At 42.8% G+C, this 22964-nt stretch overlaps 1 protein-coding gene across 2 annotated transcripts; it reads right to left on the bottom strand.

The window, feature by feature from the left end:
* Positions 1-655: 655 nt before the first annotated feature.
* Positions 656-21073, bottom strand: LOC113672970 (uncharacterized). Of its 2 annotated transcripts, XM_089196502.1 has the most exons (3): positions 15069-21061; positions 2073-14423; positions 656-1649 (listed from the first exon to the last, which is right to left on the bottom strand). In XM_089196502.1, exons 1-2 carry the CDS (start codon positions 20809-20811, stop codon positions 2098-2100), a joined length of 18069 nt encoding a protein of 6022 aa, XP_089052628.1. In that variant the 5' UTR covers positions 20812-21061; the 3' UTR covers positions 656-1649; positions 2073-2097. The 2 variants fall into 2 exon arrangements, with proteins under 2 accessions (XP_089052628.1, XP_089052627.1); XM_089196501.1 differs by having other exon boundaries at positions 2073-21073.
* Positions 21074-22964: the final 1891 nt, after the last annotated feature.

Below are 22964 nucleotides of genomic sequence, written 5' to 3'. Positions count from 1 at the left end.
TCCCTTGTCCACGAACTGTTTATGTGGAAATCTTACCAAGAGTATGTCACTTGGAATTAAACTAGAAAAAATGAAATGACTTAGACAATACTTGGGCTCTCATTGGTCCATTGGTGTGGTCAGATGATAGCATGTAATCAAAACTTTAACGTTTAAGATTGAGAAATATTATGTAACAGCGCTAGCTAGAAGTTACTTTTCCGGTGTTTACATAGCACCCCATCTAGCACTGGATCAGGTGGAAGAAACACCCATCTACATCTTCACTTTCGTGCTAAACGCACTTCCTTTATAAGACACAACAGAGAAAAGTCTTTCTTTTCTTCGTGAAACAACCGCAGTAACAGTTTTCAAATTAAGATTGTTTTCATGACAAGTTATATTTTTGAGGTCTCTGACATAGCTTGGTTTTAAATCAGGTTGTGGGATAGACCTGTACATATTGTAAATGGAGTTACGGCTCAGTGATGAGAAATATGCAATCATTACTTTATCATAGATGTGTGCTGTTTGGCAGAAAGAGAAGTGAACGAATGGCGCCATCAATGAAGTAAAAAACCTGTTGTAAGTAAGTAACAAATATACCATCTTATGGATTGGCAAAGGCAATTTAGAGAATTTTCGTGGCAATTTAAAGTGGACTAAACTGATACAATTTAATTAAAATTCAATGTTTTATTGTCACAATTGTCTCTAAAATGACATAAATTTATTGACGTGTTTATTCATAGAAAATGTCTCTTATACTCCATGACTTGTTTAATTCTATGTGCGGGGATACTTGCTCGCCACTTGAACAAAAAAGGTCTGAGAGCTATTATCATACATGCTAATTGAACAATATTGCAGTTAACGCCCTGTCTGGCATTAAGTGGCTTTGAATCCCAGGATATCAAAGTGAATGAAATGATGTTTGTTAACTTAGGTAGCTATAATCTTTCTGGTTCAAATCTTTATTTTTAATATAAAAGTCAACTTGCACGAGACTGTTGGTTGCTCAGTGTTCATACATAGAATACAGTTGGCGCTACTTACTGTAAGTACTTCTTTGGTGTGTGTGTGTGTGTGTGTGTGTGAGTGTTTGTTACTGGTACTGGAGGTGTTTTTACGCAAGAACAAACGGAATGTTTCATGCAAAATGGCTTTTAAGAAAAACTTTGAAGCTCGATTTTAACTCAACAAGCAGTGACATCAGAAAAGCAATACACATGTAGTGTTTCGAAATCAATATGCTTTCTTAGAAAGAATGCGCTAACGTTGAAATTGTCAACTTTAATAGTCAACTGTATGTTGATGCGGCACAAAAAACAAGTAGTTTATGCCGATGGCGTTATTGATCACGGCTCAGACTAATATTTGTTCTTTGTTTCTTATAGAACGCACGCAATTTTGAATCATGCATGTATTTCCAAATTGTTTAATTCAAGTTCAAGTCTTGGTCAGCAGACGTTTGTTTAGCTATGTTTGTCCAATTTTTGGCCACTTTCAAACAAAGAGATGAACAATTTTGTAACGGGCTAGGAATCATGATAAAGTTGCTGAAAGTATCTACATATTTCCAGGCTTTTGTAGCCTTTGAAACAGTCTCTTGACGTTTTCTTCCTTTTTTCTTCTGGTTGAATTTTTTTTGTGAAGATCCACACCAAGCCCTGAGGAGGGAATGGAAATCAAATTAGGAGAAATAAGTAAATTTATTTCATGGATTAGAGCGAGTTGTCCATGTGTTCTTGTATTACTATAACAGAGTTCTGTTATTATTAATTCAGTTATTTTATTCTTTTGGAAGATATTGGAAGATATTAGAATAGTCTGGTTATTTTGGCGTAAGATAAACGAGCTGTAAAATTGCAGCTCATGATCTCACCTGATGTATTGATTAATTTATTTTTAGACATAACATTATAACATTAAATAAGAGATAGTGTAATTCAACACGAGTTTAGTTTCGTAATATATCCGTTCTGTGTAACGTTACTTTACTGTCCCGATTATTATTATATTTCTTTAAACGTGGCTACGTTAATCACCATTTCGTTTATTTTATTCGAAAATCACTTAACAGCTGATCATACCTCGATCACTATTTTCTCTCTTAGCCTAGCCACGTTTGGCTGGGCTGTTTGCATGCTGTTTGTAGTAATGGTCCGTTTCAGGAACACTTGATCTAGATGTTTCCACATTAACGTGCACTGATGGTTTTTCATCTCCTGGTTCAGGAAGCAAACTGTCTGGGGCAGTTAAGGCAGGATTCGGCGCGAAACCGGGATCTGGCAGGGGGAAAATGGGTGGAAAGATGGGTGCGAAGCGAGGAGGGACCTGTGGAACCTCTGTGGGTTCTTTCTCTTCCATTGACAGTGGTACTGGTGCAGGTGATGGTAGGGGAAGTAAGGGCCCTATTGGAAACACTCTTGGAGTAAGAAGCAGTGGATTCACCTGAGGCGGCGCTGCCGGTGGAACCGCTAAATTTGGAAGGAAGACCCGATTGATCGATGGTAGAGGGAGTACTGCTGGTCGCATGGACGGCATGTCATTTAATGGAATTTCATTTGTTCTATCGCCTTCTCTCTCCACTGTGTCTAGTTGAGGTCCTGCTATTCCACTTGGTGGACGAAACAAGGGCTCATTAGCAATTCTAGTTTCCTGGGTAAACGGGGAAACTGCCTCTGTTGGGCTGTCTTGAAGTATATTCGATGCACCCAATTCAGGAGGAAGTGCACTCTCTAAGGCAGTGGCAGCTCCCTTAAGAGGAAGGGCTCCAACGCCTGTGGGGCTGTCCAAACGTATCCCTCCAAGCTTCGGTGTCTTCCTTCCGGCACCTCCACCGCCAATTAGGTTAGAAATTGGATCCGTGAACACCTTGACGGGCTTGTTTAGATTGTTACCTAGGCCGAAAAGGTTCTCTGGTCTTGGTTTTTTAAGTCCTCCCAACACTTTTGGGCCACGTCTCCTTTCAATCAGTCCACCACCGAGAAGATCCAACTGTCTCTTGAATTTCTTTCCTTTTGAATTCCTTGCGTTATCTTTTAATCCATGATCGTGGTACAATCTATGTGGGCTTGGTACGTTTGATTTAGCAGTTTGTACATTAATGCTAACGCGAGGACTCTGAAATGGTCTGACTAGGTTAGAAGAAGACTCAACTGGTTGAATAGGTGTCGTTGAAGCCTGTTCAGTGCTCTCTGGGGCCTCTACCTGGGTTGGGTACGTCTGTGAAGAGCCTTGATTACTTATCTGTAACAGAGAGGCTTGTGGTAGATTGAATGGTGAAAGTTGTGCCCCGTCATCTTGCGTAACTGTTTGAATGGGCTGTATTTGTAGCGCTTGCCTCGGTTGTTGAGCATCAGTGGCACTTTGTAGCGACTGGGTGGGCACAAATTGTGTTTCCTGTTGACCTCCTAAATAGTTGTACAATTGACGTTTCCATAAACGCTGTCCTTTTTGAATATGATTGGGTAATTCTTGCGTGGACTGTGGTATATCCGACCTTCTATTTTCCTTAGGAATGCCATTTAATGTTGACTGTCCCAGCGAACTTAGAAGGGGGACAGTACCAAAAAGTTGACGTCTTAACTTTTGATCCACAGGTAGCTCCTTTGTAGATTTCAAGGTCCTTGCGTGATCTTTTTTAGATATCGAAGACTTTGCTGTCTGAACTCTGATGCTAACTTTTGGTCGTGTTTTCTCCTCCACGGCATTAGCAACTGGTATTATTGCCTGTTGAAATGCTGGAAACTGCTGCTGCTGCTGTTGATCACGTTGTAAAAATGCGATTGGTTGCAAGTTCTGTTGCGTTGGCTGCTGCTGCTGTTGTTGTTGCTGATCAGAGTCTTCTACTTGAGACTGAAGAGGCATTGAGGCCTCTTGAACACCTTGCCTGTTTTCTTCCTGGTCTTTCCCCATCATGAACTGAGTACTTTGAGCGGGATTACCTTGAATTGTATTTATTCCTCCACCAAACGGAACTATAATTTGCCTTCTTTCTGGATTGCTAGCCTTGGCCGTGTGACCATGGTACTTGATTTTCTTTGAAGAAGAAATTCTTGTAACACTGTGTTTCTTTTTGGCTACGTTAACGTCAACAGATACGCGAGGTCTTTGTTCTTGGAGTAGATCCCCTGGGTTTGCAGCAGTTGCTTCTTGCTCAGGCTCGTAATCTTCGCGTTGTATTTCTTTTTGCTGGAGTTGTCTTTTAGCTCCTTTCCAAGGGGCTGTGCGGAAGTTTGGTCCAATAGGTTGATTTACTTTGCGTTCTCTTTCATATTTTGATCGTTTAGATGATTCAACATGGACTGAGATCCGTGGCCGCTCATAATCAGTTTCGCTTAAACCAGCCCGAGAAGGTTGGGCGTCACCTTGAGATAACTCTTCCACTTGTTGTGGTTCGGTCGCGCCTGCGTTTGATTGAATTAATGCTGGTAAGGAGTGAAATTGTTCCTTCTCTGGGGTGGGTGATTGTATTACACCGACTTGATTCGGCTCCTGCGATTGACTTGATTCCTCTCCATTAGTCATTGCAACCTGTTCCTGGTCTTGTTCGACAGGTTGGACAAATATCTGCCTCTTATGTATTACGTCGTCATCGTCATCCGATCGCTTTGATGCCTTAACGTTGACAGAAACGTGTGGATTGTGTTCAGTGATGGGAAAATATCCATTAAGAGCTTCTCCTTGACCGGCAAGAGGAACAGGTAATCCTTCGTGTGGTAGCTCGGATAGGCCATATATCTGTCTTTTTCTTTTTCTTTCAGATTCTTTTTCGGGATCTATTTTGCGTGAGAGTTTATATTTTTTCTTTGCTGTTTCCACGTGAACTGACACGCGGGGCCGTTGGTTGACTACGGGAGTTTGAGTAAGGATAGGTGCACCAACAACCGGAAAGTGTACCATGTGTGGCGGTTGATCTATTCCATACACCTGTCTCTTCATTGCTATTTTGCTAAATGTAGGACCATCTGTTTCTTCCAGGGTACGTTTTACATCTCTTGATTGTGGCATAACCTTTTGAAAATCAATTTTTCTCTTTGACACTTCCACGTTCACTGAAACACGAGGTCTTGGTTGGAGGTTTGGACGGGATAGTAATGGATACTGCTGACCTGCTGAAAGTGACTGCGGTACTGCATAGAATTGGCGTTTCTTTGCATTTTCTTTTCTTCGACCCCATCGAATTTTTGGTGGCGTGCGTAATTTTTCCTTTTGCGATATTTGGCCATCTTTTCCCGTTTTTATTCCTCTGGATCTTTGTGGAATTTTGTGCTTTTTCTGTCTCTGTAACTCTTCTATCAACATTCCATTTGCCTTTATTTTATGATTTATGGGTAAGGTGTTAAAAGCAGGCATCATAACGCCATTCTGTTTAAACGTTTGCGGCAGAACTTGCATAGCTGGAAATCTCGTCAACAGTGAAATGCTTTCACGCTTGTTATTGGGCTGTTGCGTTGTTGATCTCCGAGCTGTTTGTACGCTGATAGACACTCGTGGCCTTTTTTGGTCAGGTAGGGATGCACCACTGTTGTAAGAAAGAGGAACTCCATAGGCGGGAACATAACCTTGAGTTGTAGGTAGAAACTGCCGTTTGTGAAGTGGATGTTTCCTTTTCTTTGACCTTTTCTTTGGGACCGTTGATTTTTCAGCGACGTTAACATTAATGGAAGTATGTTTTGGTTGAACAACTTCAGGTTCTGTCTCTTGTTGAGAAGATGGCTGTTCTGCTACAGGAATGGCTGGAGCAACTGGTAATGCACTAGGGAGTATACCTTGAAAAGGAACCACAAATGGTGCTTGGAAAGGTACCTGAAATGCCGACTGAGGAGGCTGCTGCACTGGCAATTGCAATGGTGGATTAAATGCTCGCAGGTCTTGTGGTTGCGATGTCGACGGTTCCATGACCGGCTGATCTTGCGATGGCAACAGTTGCTGTCCAGAGTTTTGCTGTAAATCTTCCCTTTCTCCGACCTCTTCTTCTTGAGATTGCTGCTGAAAATTTTCTTCCTGACCTTGAGGCTGTCCCTCATTATTGGATGTGGGTCCCTCTTCACTTTCAGCTGTTTCACTTGTTGCAACAAACTGATTTTCTGGAGCGTTAGCAAATTCAGGGTTGCCTCGGTTCGGGAACATTTCTGGCCCATTTTGTTCTCCATCTATCATTTCGTCTCTTTTTTCTCCGGTTTTATTCTCTTCGCGATGTTTAATACTGCCTCGTTTTTTGGATCCTTTTATCTCTTTAACTGCGGGAATTCCGTTCTTCTTTGTCGTTTCAACGTTGATGTTTACGCGTGGTGTGTGATGAAAAGGAATCCCTTCCACTCCATAGTTTAAAGCTGTTGGTAAGGTATAGTGACCTATGGGGAATGAGGATTCCGGTATGTAATTTAGTAACTGCCTTTTGGTAATGGGAGCTCGGGAATGAACAGTGTGCTTGTTTTCTGTTTTTAAGACTTTAGGTATATGTGATTTGGATGCTTGGACTTCAACGCGGACTTTAGGTTTATGATGGCGGTGATAAAGTGGATATCCAAGAAAGCTATTGTAAAGGGCAGCTAGATAAGAGGCCCATGGACTAAGTGGTAGCGAGTCACTGCTTCCATCTTCTGGTAATGTGTTATATGACCTGTGCACTTGTTGTGGATACTGATGCAATAAAGGTAGTGCTTCTGGGTATACGGGTTCGGACGGATCGGAGTCAGCATATTTTAGGTATGGCAAAAGTGGAGGTGATAATCGGGACATTGTTGCAAAAGGCGAGTATGTAGGATAATTACGAATTATTCCAGTTCCATCAAATCCAAGGGGCATAACTCTTGGGACTGGTGGAGTAAGGGCTAATATTTGCCTTTTTGATTTTAAATCCTTAGAACGCTTTTCAAGGATATGCATCGGTATTGCAGACCTTGCAGATTGTACATTTATATTTACATGGGGACGATGCGGAAGTTGCGGAACCATAGATAAATAGCTCAGTGCATTTGGCATGGCGCGGTAAGCAGGATGGTATGCATTGAAGAGATTGTAAAGAGATGATGGGGCAGTAGTGTGTATAACTCCAACGCTTTCAGGATTTGGAGCTTGATAAAGAACTCTCGGAATTACGGGACCTTGCTGCTGATATAGTGGAACGAGCTGACGTTTTCCACGTTTTCTAGGCGGTATGGAGGATTTTGCCGTTTCGACGTGAACGCGAACATCAGGAGAATCATCTTTTGGAGTTGCCGGCAGGTATTGTTGTAATGGTAATGGAAAACGGGATGGTGCGACTGGAGATCCTTCAAGCTCCTGAATAGCTTTTAAGTTAGCGCCAAAACCAGGCAAATGCTCCATGTTGATTCCGTTTGGATTAGGTATCTCCTGCGCTTCCAGTAAAACTTGATTCTGTAGAGCAGCTGTCTCAAGTTGATTGTAAACTGAGGGTATTGAATCGGTAGATTCTGGTAAGATTAACTGTCTCTTTGTCACGTCATAACTTGGTTTGTAGGATCGCTTTGCAACTTCATGTTCACGGATCGAGGTGTTCCCTGGTATAATAGACATCTTCTCTTTTTGTTCAATGGACTTGTGTAAATCTTCTACATCATTAATTGGAGAGACAGATCCATAAAGTGAATGAGAGCCCATGAGCTGTCTTTTCGTTAGTGGGTGTTGATTTATTGTTGATCGCAAAGTCTTTTTCTGAGTCTGGTCGGTGATAATTGTTTCAGTGTTTTCTGTTTTGGTTGTAGTTGTTTTCGAGATTGTCGACTTTGTTATCTGTGGTTTTGATGACTTCCCGTTTAATTTATCTTTTGCTGAATGTTCAATGTGAGACCGATGAAAGTGATGAAAATCTAGCTCATCTCCATGGATCACATGATTTGGAATTCCCACATAGCTCATACTGTGTGTTACTGTTGAGCCTTGAGGAAGGAATCTGGCTGCAGGACGGAGAATAAATGAATCATGAGAGTGTAGAATAGGCTGGTTAACTGCGGGAGGTGGTTGATGGAATACTATGGGTGGTTGATGATACACAACAGCAGGCCGATGCACTACTACCGGTGGTTGATGGTAGATTATAGGTGGACGATGAAGTACTATAGGCGCTCTGTGAACTACGATGTCTGGTCTATGATAAATTTCAGGTGGTGGATGATAAATGATTGGGGGACGGCTTACCACTATGTCATTCTTTCTGGAGGCTTTTTCGTCTTTTACCTTTTGAGGATGTAAAATATATCCCTTTTTTCCCTCTGGTCTGGTTTCCTGTTTTCTGTGCCTTTTCTTTGGTTTTTCTGACTTAGATCTATATTTGAGCACATGCGATTTTCCGAAAGCATTGCCGTATCCATAATTCCACCTGCCACCGAAAAAGTTTGGAGCTCCTAAGTAGGTTCCACTATGTTGTACATGACTTGTGAAAGGAACGAATGCAGGATGAGCCATGTATTGTTCATGTGCATGGAAAATCGGTTGTCTCACCATGGGTGCTGGTTGATGAAATACTACTGGTGGCTGATTATAGATAACAGGAGGACGATGAACTATAACGGAAGGTTGATGATAGACAACAGAAGGTTGGTGGAGTACAATATCAGGGCGATGCACTATGATATCTGGTTTATGATACACCTCTGGTGGTGGGTGATATACAAGTGGCGGCCTTCTTAGTACCACCTGATTCTTCTTACCACCTTTGCCACTCTGATGGCCCTTTTTGTGAAGTTTATCCTTTAGGGAATGATAAGTTGTTGTTGAATTTTTATCGGGTTCCACCGAACGTTGCTTCCTTATTCCTGCTTTCTTGACTGCACGATGAGGACTTTTGATATGTTTTTTTTCGCCATGCTTTTCGTGGGTTTTACTGAGTTCTTGGGCTTTGTCGAGGTGTTTCTCAACAAGAGACTTGCTGAATGCACGGGATTTGCTGAATGCGGCAGGGTTGGGACGAGGCAAAACTCTCCGATTTACAGGAGCAGTGGGTGCGATGTAGTTTGCTCTGTATAGTGAAGGTGAATACCATGGACCTTGGAAAGCGTTCCATCTTTGCCAACTGTTCATATTGGGTATAGCGTTATTGGAAAAACCGTAACCATACCTCCATCCCCCAGCATAGTAATGAGGTGCTCCAACGTACGTATGAGTATGCTTTATCTGAGAGGAATACGGAACAAAAGAGGGACGGCTATGGTAAATATCATGTGCAGTGTACATTGGCTGATGTACCATAGGCGAAGGTTGATGAAAAACAACTGGAGGTGGATTATAGATAACTGGAGGACGATGGACAACAACAGATGGCTGATGATACACAACTGATGGTTGATGGATTACAAAATCCGGTCGGTGAACGATGATATCAGGTCTGTCGTATATTTCAGGTGGTGGATGATAAATCAAAGCTGGACGTTGTATAACAACCATGTTCTTTTTATGTCCTTTGCGGTGACGCTTTTTATCCTCCTTTTGCGGATGCAGGGAAACGCTCTTCGTTTGTGCGTTTCCGCTTAGTTTTTTTTGTGCTCTTTGAGTACCTCCCTTAATAATGTGCGCCAACAGTGTAGACTTAGGAGGCTTTTCTGAAGCCTTTGAAGATTTAGATGTGTCCCGTTTGGATTTGCTTCGGGGAGCTTTTTTCGAATGGGTGATTTGATTCCCTTCCTTTCCTCTTTCAATGGTTCCCACTGATCCTTTTTTAGACCCTTTTTCTACTTTAGATTTGTAAAAGGCATGCCCCATGAAATGTCCAATACCATGTCCAAAATGCCCAGGGTAAAAGTGTGGTGCTCCCACGTAAGAACCAGCGTGCGATAAATGTGACATGAAGGGCACGAAGTGAGGATGAGCCAAGTACGTCTCATGAGCGTGAAAAATTGGCTGATGTACCATTGGCGATGGTTGATGAAAAACAACTGGTGGTTGATGATAAATTACCGGCGGACGGTGTACTACGACAGATGGTTGATGGAAAACAACCGAGGGCCTGTGAATAACAAGGTCTGGTCTGTGCACAACTATGTCTGGCCTGTGATATATTTCTGGAGGAGGGTGATAGATAAGTGGTGGACGGTGCATTACTACTAAATTTTTCTTGTGGCCTTTGGAGTTATCTTCTCTGCTTCCCTTTTCACTAATTTTTCGAACCTCAGTTCTGCGAAGCGTTCTTCTACTCTCTTCACTTTCCCGTTCGATATTTTTGCTCTTGTTTTTTTGTTTTCCTGCTTTCTCAACTTTTGATTTTCCAAAGGCGTGATGGAAACCATAATCGTAGTTGCTTCCTTCCCATCCCCAGTCACCAGGGTAGAAGTGTGGTGCACCTACGTAACTATGGGTATGGTGAACGTGTGATGCAAAAGGAACAAAATGGGGGTGCGCCAAATAGGTGTCATGTGAATGGAAGATTGGCTGGTGGACCATAGGTGACGGCTGATGGAAGACAACAGGAGGTTGATGGTAAATCACTGGAGGTCTATGTACCACTACAGAAGGCTGATGAAAAACTATTGAAGGTCTATGAATAACGATATCCGGTCTGTGCATGACAACATCTGGCTTGTGATAAACTTCTGGTGGTGGGTGGTAAATAAGAGGAGGTCGCCGCATAATTACAAGGTTCTTTTTGTTTCCATTGAGGGTAGTTTTTGTTTCGTTTTTTAGTCTTACAGCGTCTTCCAGGCTCTTTGCTTCTTGTTCTAAAGTTCTTTTGTTACCCTTGTACACCTCCTTGTCCCCTTGCTTCTTTTGTTTCTTGTGAACCTTGGCTACATCTGATTTACCAAACGCACTGTGGAAGCCATACATATCTCCTCCCATTCCCCATCCACTACCATAAAAGTGAGGTGCACCGACGTAGTTTCCACCAGTAGACACGCTTGATGTGTAAGGCGTAAAGTATGGATGAGAGAGGTAAGTATCATGAGCGTGGAAAATCGGCTGGCTTACCGTTGGTGATGGCTGGTGGAAGACAACCGGCGGCTGCTGATAAACCACTGGCGGCCTGTGGACCACCACAGAGGGTTGATGATAAACAACTGGTGGCCTGTGAATAACAATGTCTGGTCTGTGCATCACAACATCAGGCTTGTGATATACCTCTGGCGGTGGATGGTAGATTAGTGGTGGACGTCGGATAACAACCTGGTTTTTCTTTTTAGACTTTCTCTCTGATTTTGGTTTTACTTCCTTGTCATTTTTCGTTTGGTCATCTTTTGCTGCTCTTTTATGTTTGTCTCTCTGTGACTCTTTTGACTTTTTTCCTTTTAAGGATTCAGAACTCGTTTTGGGTACTTTTGATTTACCAAAGGCGGGACTAAAAAAGCGAGGCTGGCTCCAGCCATAATTCCATCCACCAGGATAATGGTGTGGGCTTCCTACGTAGGTGGATGTGTGCTGTATGTGGGAAGAATATGGCACTGGCACAGGATGAGCAACATAGGTATCATGAGCATGCATAATCGGCTGATGAACTAACGGTGGAGGTTGGTGAAAGACTACTGGAGGTTGCTGGTATATAACTGGAGGTCTGTGGACAACGACTGAAGGTTGATGATAAACAATCGAGGGACGATGTATAACGATGTCCGGTCGATGAACAACTATGTTTGGTCTGTCATATATCTCGGCTGGTGGATGGTATATCATCGGTGGCCGAGCTATAACAACTTTGTTCTTTTTGTGTCCTTTCGATTTTTCCGACGATTTTGCTTTTGTTTCGTCTTCATCACGAGTGTCGCGCTTTAATTTTGAATGAAATTTGTCCCCGCTCTTGCTTGTTTTCTTCTGGCTGTTCTTTTCGTCCTTGCTTGTCTTTCTATTCTCTACCTTTTCAACAGCTGATTTTCCAAACGCATGACCAACATATGCACCGAACGGCTGATGATGGAAATAGTGTGGAGCTCCAACATACGTTGCTGCGTGATGAATCTGGGATGTGTATGGTACTGGAATAGGATGGGCAAGATAAGTGTCGTGGGCGTGCATAATTGGTTGGTTAATCATGGGCGGAGGCTGGTGAAATATAATCGGTGGTTGGCGGTAAATTATTGGAGGTCTGTGAACCACAACTGAGGGTTGATGATACACTATTGATGGTCTATGTACCACGATATCTGGGCGGTGCATTATTACGTTTGGTCGATCATAGATCTCCGGTGGCGGATGGTAAATCATTGGCGGTCTGTGAACAACAACTAGGTTCTTCCTTTCGCCTTTTTTATCCTCAGATTTTTCACCGACCTCTTTTGCCATGGTACTCTTAGCAATATGCCCTCCCTTACCAGAGTTGTCTTCTTTTGATACCTTTGAGTTATCTTTTTCTATGGATGACTTTCCAAAAGCAAATCTCATTGGATGAAAAAGATGTGGTACGTGGTACACGGGTGTTGGATGGTGCAGTACTATAGGAGGTCTGTGTATTATAACGGGAGGTCTGTGTACTACAACAGGAGCTCGATGGATAAGAATAGGTGGACGGTGCACGACCAATGGAGGTGGATGCATCACAACGGTTGGCTTATCAAATATATCTGGAGGTGGATGATATACTATTGGTGGCTGATGAACTACAAGACCGACGTTCTGTTTCTTTGCGTTTTCATTATTTACCAATTGTTCAGTGCGTGAACGGCTTGCCTCTCTTTTTTCGTCCGGCTTTGTTTTCTGTACGTCTCCTCTTTCCTTTGTTTCAGACTCAATCTTGTAACTGGAAGTGTTCATTCGTTCTATATGCGATTTACCGTAAGCAGTTCCTTGAACAACAGACCCAAAGTAATTCCCAGAAGGATGCAAATAAGGCGACGTAGGAACCATTATGTGTTGTGCATGCGGTGTGAAGATTTCGTGGGAGTGAATCACAGGGGTGTGAATTATCGGGGGCGGGTTGTGAAAGACGACTGGCGGCTGGTGATAAATTATCGGAGGATGGTGAACGATCGTTGGTGGTTGTTGGAACATTATCGCCGGCCTGTTGTAAACCAGTGGTGGTAAGTGCATCAAAATATCTGGTTGTCGATATACTTGAGGGGGTGGGTGATAAATAAGAGGAGGTCGATGTATAATAACGACGTGTTTGCGGTGTCCTGGGTGAGCAAAAGCACTTATGGGACGGAGATGGTAGAAGCGCTTACTTCCGCGATGGTGATGACTGTGTCGGTGATGTTGGCTGTGATGATGATGGCGATGATGGTGATGGAGGTGACGTTTGCTCAATTCAGCTGACCTCCGTTTCCTAGAAGCGTTGTTGGTCTTTTTCAGAAATGAGTCTTTGAGATGTTTCCTTTCGTGTTTCTTTTTGGATGACTTACTTTTGCTACTTTCTACTTCTGATCTTCCAAAAGCAGGTCCGTATGAAGAATAGCCATATGCGTCATATGCGGGAGATGGTGTGTATCCATTAATACCAGAATAGCCGTAATTAGATGCGTAGTGGTATTGGGCTGTCTGTTCTGCAGGTAGATGTCCCGAAAGCCCCCATCCGTAATCGTTATGCCCAGGATAGAGATGAGGCGCTCCTACATATGTTGAGGAGTGTGCTATGTGACTGACTTGTGGGTGAAACACAGGGTGAGCTACATAGGTATCATGGGCATTGTAAATTGGCTGACTAACCATTGGTGAGGGCTGATGAAACACTACTGGAGGCTGTTGATAAACCACCGGTGCTCTGTGCACGACTACAGATGGCTGGTGGTAAACGATCGAGGGTCGATGAATTACAATATCTGGTCTGTGCACTACGATATCTGGCCGGTCATAAATCTCAGGTGGCGGATGATAGATCATAGGAGGTCGTGCGACGATGACTTTATTCTTTCTCTCTCCTTTGGTATGCTTGCTTTTTTGCTGTGTTGGTGCGGCATGGACTTTCCCTAAATGTTTACGTTCGTGGTCTTTTAACTCATTAGTGTACTTCTGGTGTTCTAGGTGCCCTTGGTCACTGTTCTTTACGGGATTTGCGCCCTGTGGTTTTGAAACTTCTGTTCTTCGAGCCCAGTGTGCTTGGTTTAGCGTGGGAAACATGTGTCCCGTTGGACCGTGAGGGATGTTGCCCGGATAGTTAGTGACCCCGCCATGGGGTAAGCCTACGTAATGGCCGGCGTCATTTACAACGGAACCCATGTGAGATGCAAAAGCCATTGGGTGAACAACAAAACTGTCATGTGAATACAGGACAGGCTGGTTAACTGCTGGAGCAGGTTGATGAAAGACGATTGGAGGTTGATGATAAACGACTGCAGGTCTATGAACAACAACAGGAGGCTGATGATAGACAATAGGTGGTCTGTGGATAAGAATAGGAGCTCTGTGTACAACAATGTCTGGTCTGTGGTATACCTCTGGTGGTGGATGGTAGATAATAGGAGGCCTGTTGACGACCACATCTTTCTTCTTCTTACGGCTATCTTTTTTCTTTCTGTCATGATCTGTTTCCACAGCGCTTTTCTTTGACTTCTTGTCTGCAACAGAGCGTTTCGGCTTGTTAGAACTTTTGCCTTTGGAATCCTCGTTAGTAGCGTCTTTAAATGATTGGTCAGATTGTGATGTTTTCATAATGTCGTTCTCAGTACTTTTATCTTCTATTCGTGCAACGGTGGATTTCCCATAGCCACAACCAGGGCAGTGCATGTGAATCATATGCATAGGATAGTGATGAATCAGGTGGGAATGATGAACTATCATTTGCGGTCCCTTGTGTATTATAATTGGCGGTCGATGGAAGAGTATTGGGTGGTGGTGAATGATATATGGACGACGATGAATTATTATTGGTGGCCGGTGAAATACTAATGGAGGGCGATGAACTATTATGGGTGGTCTGTGTATAAGGACTGGTTGACGATGAATTATGATAGGGGGGCGATGTACTAGTATTGGTGGTCTGTGAAAGACGATTGGGTGACGGTGGACTATTATGTCTGGCCTGTGAACAACTATTGAAGGTCGATGAATCATATGGCTCGGTGGATGATACAATATTGGTGGCCTGTGAATTATTAGTAGTGTCTTTTTGGTGCTATTGGTGTTTTTGTCTGCGTTTTCGTCAGGTGTAGAGGTTTGAGTTTCCTCACTACTACGTTTATACATTTCATAAGCTGTCTCACCTTCAAATGTTGTCCGAGGGTCTGCTAATGCTCGCTGTATCCTTGCACTGGCCTCAATACGACTGTTAACGCTGCTGGTCAGCGGTTTTGTGTAAGGACTCCAAACATCGTCGATGGAGCGTTGGATTCTTGTTGCTGTTTCCCCCGAAATAACAGTGTGTCGCTGGGGAGACAAGGAAAATTCACTAGAATACCCACTTTCCACTGGGTCGCTGAAGTATGGAAGCAAGCTGTGAAGGCTTCTCTGAATTCTAGTTTGGGCCCCAACAGGACTACGTGTCTCCCACTGCTTATGGATCAACGAATCAGACAATGCTCGCGCAATTCGTTCTCCTGCTCCAAGTTTAGCACTGTTCTCCTTATTTTGCTTTGCACCATCTGCATGCTCCGTCTTGTTACTTTGTGTTTCATTGGTCGGCGTATCAGATTCTGTTTTTGTCTTCGTTTTCTCGCCAGAGTCTTGGTCATTTTCCTCAACCCTATGAACTTTGTCTCTACGGGTGGCTTTCATGGGGACATGAGATTTTCCAAAAGCTCCAGTGCCAATCCCATGCATAAATATCTCTTCGTGAGGAACACCCTTGTATGTTGCTACGTGGCGGACATGTGAAGCATAGGGAATAACAACAGGCTTAGTAACCCAGGTATCGTGTGAATGCAGAACTGGTTGATGGACCATTGGTGGTGGTTGGTGAAAAACTATGGGAGGTTGATGGTAAACAATGGCTGGACGGTGAACCACTACTGGTGGCTGATGATAGATAATTGGGGCACGATAAAGTACGATAGGAGCACGGTGTACAACAATATCGGGTCTGTGATAAATCTCTGGTGGTGGATGGTAGATGATAGGTGGTCTATGAATGACTACGGAGTTCTTTTTGTTTGCTTTCTCTGTAACCTCCTTTGCCTTGTGATATTTCACCGGGAAACTATGACTTTTGTGAAGTTTCGTTCCTGTTTCTGTTTTGTCTTTGCTCCTTGTGAGAGGAATATGCTTTCGTCTAATGCGATGCCCTTTTCTCCCTGGCTTCGACTTTTTGTGACCTCTCTTGCCCTTCACAGTGGCCCTTGTGTCCCCCTTTTCTTCTTCAGTCTTTTCCTTCGCAGGTACCTTGGATTTTCCATAAGCCATGTAATGAACACCTCCGCCGTGTCCGTGATAATATGCATGTGGTATATGATACAGGTGTCCCACGTGATGCATTCGAGATCCGTATAGTCTCACCAAATGTCTGTGGACGTAAGTGTCATGTGACCTGAATACTGGTTGGTGTACTACAGGCGGAGGTTGGTGGAAAATAAGAGCCGGCTGATGGTATACAATGGCTGGCCTGTGCACAATAACTGGTGGCTGATGGTAGATAATTGGAGCTCGGTGAATAACGATAGGAGCACGGTGAACCACTATTTCAGGCCGGTGATAAATTTCTGGTGGAGGGTGATAAATCACCGGAGGGCGTCTCACAATAACTGCGTTTTTCTTTCCTCCTTTTTGGCTCTTTGCCTTTTTAGTTGTCAGACGTGAAGTAACGTTTTCTTTTCTTTCGTGAAAAGGTTTGTGGGAGGAATCTTCCTGTAGCTTTGTTGAGTTGGTATCACCACTTATTTTGTTTCGTGCGGATGCTTCCTCTTCTAGCGATTTGGTGTGTTTCAAAATATGTGACTTGTAGAATGAGTATCCGTGTCCTCCTCCAAAGTGATGAACGGTGTAAGCGTCTGGAACGCCAACGTATGTGTGATGATGCAGCACTCGCGAGGAGTAAGGTACCACCACTGGGTGAGAAATCCAGGTATCATGGGACTTTAGCACTGGCTGATGAACCATTGGTGGCGGCTGATGAAATACCAATGGAGGCTGGTGATACACTATTGCTGGACGATGCACAACAACGGGTGGCTGGTGATAAAATATCGGTGCGCGGTGAATCATAATTGGAGGTCTATGGACAACAATTATTGGGCGATGATAAATTTCAGGTGGCGGGTGATATATTATTGGAGGCCGTCTCACTATCACAGTGTTCTTTTTTCCTGCTTTTTCGTTTGTCTCATTCTTTGCTTTCTTACTGTTGTCCTTAAAGGAGGTCTTTTTCGAGGCAACTGCTGTAATGTTGTTACTGTCTGCAACAGTGGCGTTCTCTGACGAAGAAGAACCTTCTATTTTTGATCTTTTTCCTATGGGTGGGGGTCTTCCGAACAGTGGATTTCCGTAATTTGTAATAACGTTAGGCACCCCTACGTAATGTCCAAAATCTCGTACAACAGAGCCATGATGCGTTGCATAAAATGATGGATGGACAGTGAAAGAATCATGCGAATATAGAAGCGGTTGACTAACAGCAGGAGGTGGTTGATGAAAAACAATTGGCGGTTGATGATACACCACGGCCGGCCGATGAACAATTACGGGTGGCTGATGGTAGATAATGGGTGGTCTGTGTATCACTAGGGGAGGGCGGTGAACGACTATATCTGGGCGGTGATAAATCTCTGGTGGAGGGTGATAAATTATTGGAGGGCGATTGACAACTACGTCTTTCTTCTTTTTGTTTTGTGTGCCGTCTTTGGAATCGTCTCCGTCGTCCTGTTCTGTTTCCCTTCTTAACTTAAGTTTCCCTTTAATGCGCTCTGACGAGGTGTCTCTTTTATTTACTACGTCGACGTCCATATTTTTGTAGCTTAATTTTTCCTTGGACCCCTCAGTTGACGTAATAAAGTCATATTGATCATAGATTTCTCTCTTTTTTAAGACCTTTGGTTTCCACAAGTTTGTGAAATAAGCCATGTAATCGCCCAAACTATCACGCTTTGTTTTCTTGAAATGATCTGGCTGTGTGCTGTTCTTAGCTTGATGTGGTACTTTTCCTTTTCTGTAAGAGCAATGTGCCCCATGACATCCCTCTCCATAGTCACCAGAGTACACGTGGGATGGAATTCCATAGTATGTCTTCGCATGGGAAACCATTGATGCTGTGTGATACACCATTGGCTTTGTAACCCAAGTATCATGCGAGTGTAAGATTGGCTGATGAACAACTGGCGGAGGCTGATGGAATACTATCGGTGGTTGGTGATATATTATTGCTGGTCGGTGAACGACTACGGGAGGCTGATGATAAATTATTGGTGGTCGATGTAGCATAATTGGCGCTCGATGAACCACAATATCTGGTCTGTGATATATCTCAGGTGGCGGGTGATAAATGATAGGAGGACGGTGCATGACAATTGAATTTTTACGATTTCCTTTAACTTCCTTTGGCTGCTGTGCGTGTGGGTGCGACAGGCTATGGGTCTTTGTATCATTTTTCTTTTCGTCGGATTTGGCATTTCTTCGGTATTGATGTCGCTCGTGTTTTCGTGAAGTAAATACATTGAGTCGGTGATATCGTTTTAAAGTTTTCTCCCAACTTTTGATATTCACTTTCCGTTTGCTTGCCTTCCCCGCACCATGCTGTTTGTACAATGGGGCCTTTCCAGTATCGTGTTTGTCTGTTTCATTTTTCTTACCCGACAGAATTTTAGTTTTCTTAAAGGCCATCCTTGGAGCCTCAGAAGGTGAATTAACATTCCTAGCACCTAGTGATCTTACAGGGATTTCGTTGGTAGGCGCCATGCCTTGCATACCACCATTAACTCCTCCTGGTAAACCTTCCATTGCTCCCATAGGCCCTAGAGAATTAAGGCCTGCTGTACCCATGTTGCTCATGTCATTGATACCGCCAAAAGCGTTTATATTGTTCATTTGATTTGCACTATTAAAATTGTTCAGTCCGTTCATTCCATTCATCATAAAATTTTGTGGATTCACTCCACCGAGTAGACCAGGTGGTGGATTACCAGCAACGTTTATGGGTGGAGGCATTGGTGTTATTATGTTCTGTCGTTGGGTGAATGGCATTCCCCCTCCAATCGGAAGCTGTGGCATTGTCCCCTCTTCAGGCATCATACCCATCTGCGGCGATTCCATGCCATTCATTATCGGTATGTTATTATAAAACTGTCGTCTAAATGGACCGTTCATGTGTCGGAAACGCCTTTTGTGACGCTTGCGACCATGATGCTCGGGATATTCCTCCGGCTCCTCCATTCGCGACCTCTCATATAAGTAAGAATCGCGAAAATGGTGGCGATGATGGTGAGGGTACCAATAATGCAAATGACGGCGATAAAATGGTGCGTCGTCGTAAAAACTTTCAAAACCACGCCTTTCAGGATAAGAGTGGTATGGATTGTAAAAATGACGACGATGGAAATGTCCGTACGATCTTCGCATGCCAGGATACCAGTGGTGATGGAGATGGTATGGTGGATAATGGTAATGGTGGTAAAAAGATCGTTCTTGTGCAGCCGCTGACGCAGAATGAGAACCTGGGCGTGAGACCACCTGTAAAGAAGCAGGTTTGGCTTTGACTTTTACACCGGCAGAATTTGCGTTTATTTCCAAATCGGCGGATTTATCGTCCACTTGAAAATGTCCCACTTCAGGCCCATTGGATGGTTTTGCTTCGCCGTCCCTTTCAGCATATGAATCAAGATCAGAAGCGCCTCGAGTTTTCACAATTTCCGATCCACTGTTTCCTAAGGCGTCTCGAATTGGTCCTACGGGTGCATTTTGAATTTGAGGCACGGTGTGTATTGCTGCTTCGCTTTCTTGAGATGATGATTGCGTTTTCGTTGACAAATTCTCCTTGCGTCCCAGTGCAGAAGCGGCGTTTTGTTCACCTGATGTAGCTGTTGTGAATTGCGTTTCTAATTTCTCAGTGGGGGTCTTAGTTTCATCACCACTGACCTGTTTATTGACATTTTCTTTGATTAATGTTTGAGCTTCCTGTGGACTTGCTTGCTTGCCTACGATAACGGCTTTAGCTACACTATTTCCTAACTGTGATGGAGACCCCGGAAATTTGACAGCGTTCTTGTCGTTAGGAAGACTTCCCATCTTTTTACTCTCGTCAGCGTTATCCTGAACACTTCGCACCTGTGCGTTTTCATCAACTACCGTACTTACTGTTGTCTTGCTTTCCTGAACATTTGCACTGTTTTTCTCTGCAGAACGTCCACTACTATTTACATTATCACTACTTGAATCAGCTTTATCGTTCACGCCATTGTTTTCCGTTTGCAGTTCCCCACTTTCTTCTTGTTTTTTGTGAACATTGTTCTCATTTTCCCTACTCGAAGAATCCTCTCCTTCCTTTAATTCCTCTGATTTTGATTTACTGCTGACGGAGTTTTCCATCGACCCTTGCCGATGATCAGCAACAGAACTGTCAGTGGCTCCATTATCAGAGCCTTTTTTCTCTTCCTCAACTGGGACGCCAATCGATTCGCTTTCTGGCTGGTCGACTTTAGAGCGGACATTCTCTTCAGTGTTTAAGTGCAATAAAGTATCTTTATCCACACCAGAATCTGAAGTCAAAGGCTGTATGGGTGTTTCAATACCCTGTCTCTTTTGAGGCTCTACAGTCAACAGTTGTTCATAACTACTCTTTGGCAACTCGTCCTCGACTTCGGTTGGACTTCGCTTGTCCCTCTCTATATGGTCGCCATTTTTATAGTTTATATTGTCTGGCCAATCTCCTTCATTCAAGCCTCCTAGATTACCTGTTGTATATGTACTCAGAAGATCTTGTTTAGGGTACGGCTTGGCTTGTATTGGCGACAAGTTAAGGTGAAGGAGAAGAGAATGAAATAGTGCTAAAGTCGCCAGAATATTTGGCGGCGACCAGCCAAACATTATGTGGCTTTTTAGTACATTAAAACTTTCCCAAGAAAATGAGCGCGTTCTCTCCAACCATTGTTTTGTTATTACATCACAAGTAGTTTCTATCGCCGGTCTGTGAACAGTAAAAAGATGATATAAGGGGCGCGGAATTTGGATTAAGTCTTCTTATCTCATAAAACCAGATGGAACACCTGTTAGTTTCCAATCAAAAGTATACTTTGTGACAGGTATTCTTGTTACGGCAATCAAAACCTCCCTCTATGAGTGGTGAACTCGCTCTATGAGGTGCACAAAATACTGGTGCCTCTTTAAGTTCAATGGACAGTTAAAGTGTGGGGACTTTACACCAGAAATACACGGTCACAATAACCTATTTTTTTTACTCACGTAAATACTTGCAAAGTATCGAAGAAGGAAAACATGATTAAGCATTCTCTGTCCACCAGAGAAGCAGCGTTGCGGTTCACATCACATAACAATGATAATTAAATGTTTTTGATTTGCTTTAAGAACTCTTCGCTGACGGAATATTGGGAATTGATGTATGTGTTCAGATGTTTTAAACATTGAACTCATTTTCATTCTGTAACATGTTCAAGAGGCGATGTTTTGACTACCGCCTGCCTTATGAACAAAATGTTGGTGTCATGTCAAAGGATACAAAATAAGATATAGCTTTCTTTAAATTAAACGCTTCAATGCATTTTCTTCTATTTTCGCGGAAAAGTACGTAAACCACCTTCTAGTCAAGTGCTTGTTTTATTATTTTTTTTATTTTAACGAACCCAAAGTGGACTTAACCGAGAAGCAAACAAATAATTTTACCACGAAGTAACTGATAAACAAACTGTTGATGCTTTGACCAATAATTGCCCCGATGCAGAAACAATTTAAATTTAGTTTTCAAACGAAATTCTAAAACAAAGCGGACGCAAAGCAGACTTAACCAGGTAACAAACAAATACTATTACCTTGATGTAACAATTAAACAAACTTTTGATCCTTGGATGGGTAATTGCCCCAATGCCGTAAAATGCTTTAAATTTAGTTTCCAAAGGATTTCTTAAACAAAACTATAGCTGAAAGATTTCATTCACAATATTTTATTTTAACTGAAATGCATTTGGATGACAGTTGAAATTTCAGTTCAGGTGACCGGGTACAACTCAGATTTTAGTGCGACAGACCATTAGCCTCAAGAACTTGGTGATGTTTCTCATTTCCGTCAAAATTCAGTTTCGTATTTCAACATGCTTCCAATTTAGCATGATTTCTCAAGCGATTTTACCAGGGGGACTTTTTGTATTAATCGGCTTACATTTCAGCACGCGATGTAATTAATTAAGCACCGTTTTACGGGATTGTTGGACGGTTAAACACAATATGTTCGTCAGATAAAATATTCGTCGACTTTTTTTGGATATTGCGTTGTAAGGAGGGGGCTTTAAAGTATTAAACGACCTCTTGTAACTGAGCCCTCACTTTTAAAGCAGATTTCGAAAAGTATTAGTATTGAAAATCTTACTTCATCGCCTCCTCACTACTTGTCTTGCCAAAATCTATTTCCGTTGGAAAGATGATCGTAGCTGCTGATCACGTTTTGTGGTAAACGCTGAGACGCTTTTCTTCAGAAAACAGGCTTTATTTGTCATTATTATTATGTAATGATAGTTTTAGAAGGCCAACTACAGTTGCGAAGATCAAGTGTCTATTGCACTTTGTTGGAATGATAGCTGCTTATTTTTGTAACCGAGGAAAATAGGATGCATTTTTTAGGGCTATGTTTCGGGTCACTGTCAATAGAAAACTACAGAGAAGTCGGCTTAATTATTTTTACAAAAATTTCTTAACCGTTGCTATCTTCTTCTCTTTTTTCTTTTTTCTAAACTTGCTTCCGATAATGGAAAAGCTACTGGTGGCCGAAAATAAGTCTTACGAAGCTTACCGAACAAATTCTAACAAACAGGCCTTAAGTGAAACCCCTGCAAATGGTCTGCGCTTCGCTAGATTCTTTAATGCATCGATAGTTTCAGTTAAATGACTGAAAACTCGTCAGCGTTCAATACGGGTTGCACTTTTAGGTGAAAAAACTCCAATTCAAAGGAGATACCCAACTCATCAAGGGAGAATGTGTAATCTGTTATGTTTCCAAAAGAACTAACTCG

The sequence above is a fragment of the Pocillopora damicornis genome, chromosome 2, assembly GCF_964200805.1.
Source record: "Pocillopora damicornis chromosome 2, jaPocDami1.2, whole genome shotgun sequence".
Lineage (NCBI taxonomy): Eukaryota > Metazoa > Cnidaria > Anthozoa > Scleractinia > Pocilloporidae > Pocillopora > Pocillopora damicornis.
Note: the sequence above shows the minus strand (reverse complement) of the source record. Positions and strands in the feature narration are given on the sequence as shown.